Source organism: Diplotaxodon limnothrissa, linkage group LG17 (genome assembly GCF_057381915.1).
Source record: "Diplotaxodon limnothrissa isolate DT_005_m linkage group LG17, D_limnothrissa_male_GT1.1, whole genome shotgun sequence".
NCBI lineage: Eukaryota > Metazoa > Chordata > Actinopteri > Cichliformes > Cichlidae > Diplotaxodon > Diplotaxodon limnothrissa.
In genome coordinates, this window is record NC_140612.1 from 7,463,269 (window position 1) to 7,474,403 (window position 11,135).

The 11,135-nt window shown below is 41.2% G+C and overlaps 1 protein-coding gene across 1 annotated transcript; it reads left to right on the forward strand.

The window, feature by feature from the left end:
• Positions 1-8,444: 8,444 nt before the first annotated feature.
• On the forward strand, positions 8,445-10,860 carry LOC146614583 (uncharacterized). The gene is made up of 3 exons (XM_085376142.1): positions 8,445-8,881; positions 10,211-10,225; positions 10,475-10,860. Exons 1-3 carry the CDS (start codon positions 8,458-8,460, stop codon positions 10,858-10,860), a joined length of 825 nt encoding a protein of 274 aa, XP_085232268.1. The 5' UTR covers positions 8,445-8,457.
• Positions 10,861-11,135: the final 275 nt, after the last annotated feature.

Consider the following 11,135-nt stretch of genomic DNA (forward strand, 5'->3'; position numbering starts at 1 on the left):
TTTAATTCTCACTCGCTTTTGCAACTTTGTGCTTTTGTGTTACTCGCAGCAACAACTCCACCTCATTATCAGTCCATTTTAAAAATGGACATTTTGCCGGGATGTTTCAAAGAGCAAACGGTCGAATCCACTTGCATTTCACGCATGTGTAGAATATTTAGCTGATTTAGAGTTTAGAAATGTGTTATTGTAGAATATAGAACTATTGTAGAGACACTGTGTGTAGAGTAATAAAGGCCTCTTTGTGTTCTGAACTTAGGAGTGGATTGTAGGAGGCTTCTCCCCCACTGAGTGGAAATTCCCCAGAGGAAGCTTTAGGGTGGGGGGTTGCAACATTTATGATACCTGTAACTGTGGTCTAGAAGGGAGAGGGGTTTATGACCTCTAGGGAGTCACCTACCCCCACAGTGTTTTAGTTGTCACGCACACACATACACACAGGTATATGCGCACACACTCACACAGACACAGAGTTTCCAGCACACCGTAGGGGGTTTTATGATGGGGTTACTTCTATAAAGCTGGCTGTAACTAACAAAGGGGTGAAGATTTTTGCAGAGGGACACCGGCCTCATCTTCCCTTCTAGAAGTGCATGCTTAAATGAAGATGAATAAAGATGAATAAAGATTTTGTGAAAATGACTACTGAGTCCGGTGCCATCTCTGGATGCTCGAGGAATAAAAAGAACCGGGGTAAAACTGATTTCTCAACAGTTTTGGTGCCGAAACCCGGGATTCGCTCGAGATGCAGAGATGAATTGGCAGAGCTGAGATCGTGAAACGAGGCGAACAGAGACTTAGCTCACATGATTAAAAGGTAAGCACGACCTGTTTATTTTCGAACCGTGCATATTGTTTAAAGCCTAAATTATCTGTTCGCTAAGTTGAACGTATCCCAGTGTAAATTCACTCAGTAGAAAAAAGGCGGCTAGCGTCCGTCTCAGTGCGACTAAAGCAAGAGACTTTTGATAAGAACTTCAGGTTGATGTTTAGGATATCTCGGTGCGTTAAAGCAGGAGACGTTTGTTACGGATTAATAGAATCGGTGTTTCATCCGTGGCGGTGTTTGATCCGTCTTAGTTATTAGGAAAAAAAGTGGCGGTGTTTGATCCGTCCCCGTGCGTTACAGCAGGAAACGTGTGTTATTATTAGTTAGAAAGCGGGGCTGAGAGGCCTCGTCGCCAGCTAAGGGCTGCGCGTGTCACAGGTTTGGTTACCCCACCTAGTCTCGGACGCGGGGCTAGGACCTGAAGGCAGGAGATCCAGGGTGGTGACCTGGGGATTCGTGGCTCCTTAAATAACTAAAGCTAGGTATTGGATCCTAGTCGTGGTTGATAACGTGCATGAGAGTGGGGGCAAGTTGCTTTGTTAGTGAGAGAACGACTGCTTGGCTCAGCCCACTGACTGCAGTGTGTGTAGATTGCGTGTGTGTGTGAAAGCGTCTCGTCGGAAGTACGGGAGTCAATTAAAGTAACAAAAAGAATTCGTGTCTAAAAGTGTGTGTTTGTGGTGTGCAGAAATCGCGGCAGGAGGCCGTGTCGCGAATTGTTGCAAGCTGTGAAGTCAATTGGGGGGTTTAATTTGGTTTTATATTTTTTCGGGGAAGAGAAACCGCGGTATCGAGTCCGTGGCGCATGTTTGAACAATTCGTGAGGCGCACGAGCGGACGGTACCCGCTCTGTGTGCCGCTTGGGGCGTTGTCCTGAATCAGCAGAAGTGTCTCGCAGAAAGTTTGAATGGGACTGCGAGAAGCATGAAGTGTGTGTCAGCCAGCCTCGAGGGGGCGGGTTCACAGGTGGGACGAACGAAGAGTAAAGTGTGCGTGTGTGTGAGAGAGAAAGAAAAGGTGGGGGCGAGTGAGCAGCCTGTGAGTGTGTGTGAATTCCTTGATGACAAAGAGGGAGACAAAGTAGATTATTTGATTTTCTGTGAAATAATAAGAGTTAAGAAATCGTAGCGATCAAAGAGGAGAAAGTGAACTGAAAATAAATAAAGAAAAATAAACAGTGGATCAGTGTTAAACTAATGATAAATAAATTGATAAAATTAACAGTGATATTTAAAGGTGATCAAGTACTCAAGGATGAATGGAGAATTTGATTGCTGACTGTATGAGAGCTGTTGGGGTGAAAGGAAAATGAGGTTGGAGGAGTGAGTTAACAGGTTAATGTGTGGGTGTAAAACAATGCGGTAATAAAAAAAAGAGAAAGAAAATCATGAAAACAAAGAAAATAAAAAGTGTGGAAGTGTGAGTGGGAAATTGTCTCCAACTGGGGGAAGCAGTGACGCTACAGGTCACCTTCTTCCCCTGCTGGACACAAAAGAAAACATAATTTGGAGTGTGGTGGATGAAAATAATTAACAACAACATCAGGAAGATTTTTGTGTTTGCGGTTAAGACCAAATAAAATTTTATTTTTGGGGTTTAAAGTCAGTAGAGATCAAAACAAAATAAGCAGAGATGTGTTGCTTTAGGAGTGATGAAAACATATGCAGTCACAGTGAATAATGAAAGTCTCTCAGTCTGTCGTTTACAGGTGGGGAACGGACCTGGATCAATTCTCCACGGGCAGCAGTCGGAAGAAAATTATAGGTTGAAATCATTAGAAAAAAAAAAAAAGAAAACACCCAGCCAGAATTTTTTGGCTGAATTGTTTTGCAGCTTCCCATCCTCATCCTGAACAAGCAAGCTCCAAGGAAGCTGATCTCTCCCTGAAGACACCGAGTGCAGTTTCAGAAGCACGAGCATGAACATCAACAGTGGACAGGAGTCCAAGAGACAATACCAGAGTTCTGAGCAGAGAGGTCCAGCAGCGCTGTGGGCAAACGGCATCAGAAAGAGAAGAACCACCATCTAGATTCGATGGATGGAGATGCATTTCCAGCAAGCTGCAACCTCACTGTGTGTGAAGGACTTTTGAGAAGACTGTCTGAGCTTGACATTTGCCATGTTTGGAGTGAGATGGCAATGAAAGAGACAGTGGGACAAAGAGAGACACGGGACAAAGCTGAAAAAACTGACTGCCATTGGACTGAAAAGTGGGAGAGAAGAAAAGGAGCAGAAGAGGACTGAGGCGGCTGTTTTAGTGTGGGGAATCAAATTAGGTTAAGGAATCCGGGGAGACAAGCGACTGCCTGGAAGTGGAGGATTGACACAGTGTCCAGACCACCAAAAAAGGGGGAGGAAGACAAGCACTGAGGTATGCAAGTGTACTGTTAGAAAATGGAAAGGTGACACCACACATGCAGCTAATATGCACCAGAGATAACACAAACTCATACACAAAGTGTTACACATTAAAAGAGGGTATTTGTAGAAGGGGTTAAGAATACTCAGTGTGGTTGCCTATGGTAACCTACAAGCATTTGGGTTTAGCTGCGCCTGACTATGTCAGAGTTTTTCATTTAGATGTTTCTGAAACAAAATTTGGATCGAACAGAGTTTTGTTTCAGAAAAAAGGGGGAAGGTACATGAAAGGATACATAAAAACAGAAAATGTATTAACCCGACTAACACACACACACACACACACACACACACACACACACACACACACACACACACGTAAAGAAGATCAAACACAATTTTAAGTAGGTAATACTGTTACCATCATCCTGTCTGGTTTATTGAGTGGGATGAGAACTGATACAAAGACAACTGAATTAGTATTGGCATGTTGTTTACAGTGCTTTGACTACTCTGGGAGAGTAGAAAATTGCTATATAAGAATCAGTCCATTTACCAATAAAAAAAAACACTGCAAAACACACAAAACAAAATAGAAATAAGAAAAATGGTAACAGACATAGGGAAAAAAACGTAAATAGGAAAAACGAAAACAGAAATAGGAAAAAACAGATTTCCAAAAGCAAAGGGGAGTGTTTCTGGGGAGACAATAACCCGACGGACCAGTTGCAGGAACCCAAAACATGCTAGGTGTGTTTTATCATGACTCATATAATACTGATGATGGATTTTTAGGCTAATAGTTAGGCTAACACATATACCACTCATCTTTTCTTTCCTCACAAAACCGATAAATCCTCCACTTCTTTTAAGTGTCTCCCAGCGCAATTCTTAGCATATTTTGGTTCCTGCAACTGGTCCGTCAGGTTATTGTCTCCCCAGAAACACTTTGTGCTTTTGCAAATCTTTTTTTTTTCCTATTTCCGTTGTCGTTTTTCCTCTTTTCGTTGTGTTTTGTGTGCTTTTGCAGCATTTTTCTTATTGCTGGTGTTTTCTTAAGTTGCAGTGGCCTCTCAGGGCCACCGTACAACTGAGTTCCTAGTCTCCACGATGGCCTAATCTCCTCATGTGTATTTAAAGCCCCAGTTTGCTTCTGTTCTTTGTTATGTTCTATGTTCCTTAGAGGCTAGTTTGTGAGTTCCAGGTTTTTAGTGTTGCCTGAATTATTTTGTGTTTTGCATTTTGGCCTGCTAAGGTCAGCAATAAAGCTGCTTTTTGAGTTTAACATGGATTTGAGTTCTGCACTTGGATCCTACTTTGCCAACAGTTATCCTTGAAAATATGTCTCACTGTAATGCAACATAAACAACTCTTCATTCATCACTTTAATTTCTCAGAAATGATGTCTCAAGATATTGCATTTGTGTTTTGACCTCTTACTTCAGGTTTTACGATTCATGGTGTGGTCTACTGATTTTATTTTTGGCCTAACTTTCTTATCTTTTGGATGCTTTTTCAGTTAGTGTCATGCATTTACAATTTTTTAGAGAATAAGAAGAAGTGTTTTTAACTCTGGGTGTAGTGGGAGATCTCACCGAGTTCTAATTGGTTTGAGTCTCCGCAGGGTTTGAACTCAGTCCCTGAAAAACAGACAATAGTGCGGCTACATCTAGTGGAAAACCATTTCTATGAAGGCAGTTTAGTTCTTGTTAACACTCCCTCAAAGATGAGCGGTTTATTTAATTGTCTTTTTAGTGGCAGATATAGGAATATTTAATTATATGTTTCAAAACTCACAGGATTTTCATTCTTCTGCATTTTGTTTCCTGGAAAGACAAAAACAGTCAACTCTAACATTCATAGAACAACTTACAAATGTTGTATCTGTAAATGTTCTCACCTTTCATTCTTTTCCTTATGATGAGACACACAGCTGTTATCAGCAGTGCGACCAAACCAATAGCTCCATCGATGTACCACGAAATAGCTGCGATAAAGCAGACAAAACAAATTTGAAACATTTTTGCATGTTAATGTTTGAAAAACTTTTCACACCATTTAACAGCCATGATACTCAAGTGAACAATGTTTCCTGCCAAAACCACACCATCATATCAAATGTTACATCTTATGTTTCCTATAGGATAGGTAAGTGATTTTCTGTCATCAAAATGTAAATAATATTCATTAGGAAAAAAGATGTAAACTAAAGTATGAACTCTCCTTTTGTGCTGCTGTCACGATCCTGGGTCTTATGACCCAGTGTTTTGAGTTTTAGTTCATTTTGATGTTTTAGTTTATGTAAGCCCTTCAGGTTCCTAAGTTCATTTGTTATCATGCTTAAGTGTTTCTAGTTCTTATTATTTCCCCCTCGTGTTTCCAACTATGGTAAATCTCCCCTGCTTTTCATGTGTTTCATGTCTGTGTCTTACATTGTGAAGTTTGGGTTGTCATGTCTACGTCTCATTATGTTTCCTGTTTTATTGTGAAGAGGTCTGGTGTTTCTGTGTTCATCGTGTTCAGTTTTACTCTTCCCCTGTGGCGTTGTTATGTTCATGTTGATTTACTGTGCCTTTCTGTTCCATGTTTCAGATCCCTATGTTCTGTCTCCCCCAGTCTGTTTAGTCCACATGTCTTGAGTTCCGTCAGTGTGTTTCCTGTTTTACTTTCACAGTCTGTTCTATGTTAATGTTTCTAGTTTTGCTTCCCTTGCCTCGTCCTGCTCAATTACTCTCAGCTGTGCTCTCCTCCTGTGGCTCATTCCCCCTCGTTATCCCTCAGTGTATTTAAGCCCCATGTTTCTCTTTGTCAGTGTTGCGTCCTCCATCATAGCTGTGTGATTTTTCCCTGTGGTTCTTTGTGCTTTAGTTTTCCCAGTTTAGTTTATTTTGTATTGTTTTTTCGTGTCCCACTTCACGCCAGCAATAAAGCTGTGTTTTTTGAGTTTACCTTTTGTCTCTGTGAGTTTGCGTTTGGGTCCTCTCCTGCCTGCCACACAGCCGAACTGTGACAGCTGCTTTCAGTTTTTCTCGCTGGTTCCTTTGTTGTGTTTGCTTCAGCTGAATAAATGACAAAACCAAACCAAAAAGTGTGGTTGTTAATGAAAAAAAAAAGATCTTAAAAATTTAAAATCTATCAAACTAATATTTGAGGTCATCTTAAACAGTTGATCGTGAGCTCACCTGTTTCCTCACCTGAGGGCTGAGGGCTGAAGGTAAATGGCTGCACTCTTCCTGTGTGTATCAGTCACCTCACACTTCACTGTGTTGTATCCTGCTGAGTAAATAGGGTAATACTTTATAACAGAGAGAGAACATTTCACCTCAATAATCAATCTGTCTGGTTTAGTTGTGGCCTTTTCACCGATCTGTCAAAGTTTGATCAGCTGTGCTGTTAGTTTCTTGAAATAAAAAAACATTTAGTACCATCACAGTTATTCTGGTCATCACATTTAGACGAGGCTGAATGACGTCATCAACAATCTTCATTGAAGAAAACCAATAAAAAACATTAGAATACAGCACTTTTTACAATAAGAGTGAAAATCAATTTAGAAACAACTTTATAAACATGCTTCCCTAAAACAGCAGATCATGCTCAGCTGTCTTATTCATGTTATTGGTAAGTGATTGTAATAATATTGATACGATTATTATTTCACTGCTATAAAAATGTTTCCTGTATTCTTACCTACAATCTGAATCATCAGCATCAGACATAAAAACATTTGAATCCATCTGAATTCATCCATTCTGCTTCTCTGTCTCACTTCGTTCTTGTTCTCAGTCTCAACTGTCACAGTCTCTGAACTGATGACCCTTGATGAATACATTTAAATATTAGACAAAGATGACACAAATAAACACAAAATGCAATTCCTAAATGAAGTTGTTTATTATTAAGAGGGAAAAAACCTATATGGCCCTGTGTTAGACCAAGTTAAATGTGCGACAGTGTCAAAGTGCTATATACAAGGGTGCAGGGATCAGGTCTCCAGGGAATCTGCAGGGAAAAGCAGGGGGAACACACTCACTCTCCTCCTGTCTCTCTTGGCGTCTCACCAGTCTCTCACTCCTCTCTCGTACCGGGAATTTCTGTAAGGAACAAGGGCAGGTCCAGGGTGTCTGTACACAGGGAAACGACGTGTTAGCACAAGATTCAAAATCCAAGAGAACTAGATTACTAGTGTCCTAGCCAGGACTTCACTAACATGAGTCAAGCAACAATCCAGCAAAGAGCAGTCTAACTTCTTCCCGTAAGTAGAGGCCGGTTAATGAGACGCAAGTGTTCACCATCTCCCAGGTATGTAGGCCAAAGGCAGGAGTCCACAATGGCCTCCGCCCAGGCAGCTCTTTCCCTTCCCAACCAGTCAGGTAACCCATGAATCGAGTGAAATTATTCTGTTTGCCCTCTAAGACCAACCTGCAATTGTTTTGTTGTGAAGTAGCCTGTCAGAAACTGCACATGACAAACTTTGCCAGCTTGCCCCCTCCATCCATCCATATGGATAAACAAAAAAATGACACATTTAAAATGTAACCTAAACCATTTAGGCAACCCCCACTCTCCATCAATTCCGACCTGATTGTGACAGAACAGTGACGTTGTTATTGGTAGTTTGAAGGGTACGGTGTTGGGGGTGGTGCATGTTAAAAGTTTTGAGAAGCACTGGTTAGACATGTTAATTTTTTTTGGTGTAACATATTGGCAACATTAACACATTAATTTGCTAAAGGAAAAATAGGCAGTTCCCAATTGCCTGTGAAAACGACCATTCTGCCCTGTTCTTGTAATGACCACAGTCAGTCTTATTCGTTCTCATACATTTTGGTCTATTTATTTACTAATTTCAGCAAGCATAATGCCTAGGAAAGAGAGGCTGAGAAAGGAGAAAGAAAGGGATCTACAACAGGCAGCCCAGGGAAGCAGTTCTCTGCTCTCCTGGATGAAAGCAAAGGAAAATGAAGATGAAAGGTCAGAGTCAAGGGCAGAGTCAGGTTCTATTTTAATGTTTTAATGTAACCTGCTCCTTGCAGTTAATTCTATTGAAAAATCTTAAAAGCTGTTCACACTTAGTTTTTAATGAACTTAATCAGCAGGCATTGAGCTAACTATTATTTTGTACCTACGAAAGTTATTTCTATGTTACAAGACTTGCAGTATGGGTTATTATTAAAACTATCTGTTTAAGCTTATTATTATGATAAATAATAATACTATTATTATTATTATTGTTCCATTGTAGTCAGTCACAGCAGGGAAGCAGCTCTATGCCATCTACCAGCATAGCAGAAGAGGGAGATATAGAAACAGATGAAGCCGCGACCAATGCAGCAACAGGTTCAGTTAGGCCTACAGACACTGATGTAGTGCTCTCTGAAGACCACAATGAGGAAGAACAGATCGATCACATAATGTCAAAGTTAGCAGCTTTACAATACCCAACAGATCCAACACACATCCATACATTTAAAATAAAGCGCAATGACAGATACGTTTCAATGTGCTGCAATGTGGGCCCATGTCAGCCTGATATACCTTACCCAAAAACTGAGGGGAGATCATTCCAGAAACAGTGGTTTTCTGCTAATGTGTGGCTGGAATACTCACCCACTGCTAATTCAATGCATTGTTTTAGTTGTCGGCTTTTCCTCTCGGATGAAAAATATAAAAGCAGAACAGCCTGGACAACTGATGGCATCAGAAAGTGGAGTACTGCTCTTGAAAAAATCAAACAACACTCCAGCGCAGAGATGCACATGACAAGCATGGTTAGATGGATCAATTTCCAGAAAAAGGCCCTTCAGTCTGCATTTGATGTTTCAGACGTAAAAGGGGTGGAAGTTAGAGAGCGAGAGAGGCAGACAAACAAAGAAATCCTGACAAGATTAATTGACCTAACAGTGTATCTTGCACGTCAGGGACAAGCATTCCGAGGTCATGATGAGAGTGAGTCCAGTGATAACCGTGGCAATTTTCGTGAATTAGTCAATGTATTTTCCCGCTACGATAGTGTGCTGAAAATGCATTTGGAAAAAATTGCCACAGTTAAAGCCACCAAGACAAGGCCCCAGGTGTCACTGCTTTCCAACAGAAGTCAAAATGACATCATTGCAGCACTAGGAACTTACATCAGGAAGGAGATACAACGTGAAATAAAAGAGGCTGAAATGTATTCCATTCTACTTGATGAAACCTCTGATGTTTCACACAAAGAGCAAGTGTCATTTGTTGTGCGATATTTTCATCATATGCAAATAAAGGAGAGATTCATCGAAGTGTGCAATGTTGATACAACTACAGGCCAGGAGCTGGAGAATACAGTGTTCTTGCTTCTGCAAAAGAATGGCCTAGAGATGAAGAACATGTATGGTCAAGGCTATGATGGAGCAGCCAACATGAGTGGCATGTATAAAGGTCTCCAAGCTAGAATCCGTGCACACAATGAGAAGGCCCTCTATGTGCACTGCAAAGCCCATTGCCTCAATTTGGTACTAGTGGAGGCATCAAAGTCCAGCAAGCATTTTGTGACATTTTTCAACTTGGTGGAGAAATTGTATGCCTTTTGCTCAGGCTCCCCAAAGCGTCATGCTGCCTTGGTCAAATTTCAGGAGTCTCTCTTTCCTGGACAACGTGTTATGGAGCTCCAGCAGCTGTCAGATACTCGATGGGCTTGCAGGGAAAAAGCACTGAAGGCACTTCAGAGAAATTTGAAAGCCATTTTGATGCTCCTTGATGACATCAGTGACAGTGACCCACCTAACCTGGCCCAAGGTGATGCTCAGATGTACAGAAATGCCATTAATTTTATGTTCATTCTCTGCATGGAAATCACCACACCAGTATTCGAAGTCACTGCTTTGGCATCAGATTCTCTGCAGGAAGAAGGGTTGGACCATTCCACTGCCTACAAGGTAATTGATGGTGTGCTTCACACATTGCAAACCATGAGGTCTGAGGAGAAATTTGGAGAGATATTTAGATGTGCATCAGAGAAGGCAGAGAGTTTCAACATTCCAGTACCTACCGTGGTGCCTGGTCAGGAGAGAAAGCGGAAAGTTCCAGTGCGTTTCCAACACAGCACCACAGTGCCTCAAGTAGGTGCTCAGTTTGAGTCAGTGGAGGCATATTTCAGGAGTGGTGTATATTTCACCTTTCTGGACATCATGACTGGGGAACTGAACAGGAGGTTCAAAGGGGACAATACTGGAAGCCCAACGGCCAGAATCATTCAGTCCTTCCAGCCCTTAACTGTGCATGCTAACTGGGTAGGCCCACCAAACCCAGAAGCCATTGAAGCTGTCCACATCCTCTGTGAATTCTATGGAGAAGATGAGGACCAGCTCAAAACAGAATTAAAGGTCTTCCACTCCAGCTTTAGTTCAAAAGACCTCAGAGAAATATTTCTGATACTGAGGGAAAACAATGGCCAGCTGATCTTTCCTGCCTTTGTCAAAATGATTCAGATCTACGCAACACTACCAGTGACAACTGCGACAGTTGAAAGATCCTTTTCAAAGCTAAAAATAATCAAAAATAAACTAAGAAGTTTGTGTGGAGAAGAAAGGTTGTCTGATCTCCTCTTGTTGGCCATTGAGAAAGATGTGGAGATCAATTACAACGAGGTCATCAACATCTACAAAGACATGGCACCAAGAAGGATGCTTCTTTAGAGCAGTACACTCCATTTAATGGACACTTGAGAATATGTATGTATATAGTTTAGAGTTGGATACAGATTTTATCTTTTTGTGGTGTGATTTTTGATTTTTAGAGAATGTTTTGAAATAAAAGTCAAATTGCATTTAACCTGTGCGATTTTTTTATTATAAAAAGAAAAGGTTTTCCACATATGCAAAAAGTGCCCTTTTCCCCCCCTGGAGCACTTGCCCCCCAAAATGTCTGTGCACGCCACTGCTAATTGTTATAGTCACTGTGCACGACAAGA

Coding starts and splice junctions, on each gene's coding strand:
- LOC146614583 (XM_085376142.1), top strand. CDS start 8,458: ATGCCATCTACCAGCATAGCAGAAGAGGGAGATATAGAAACAGATGAA.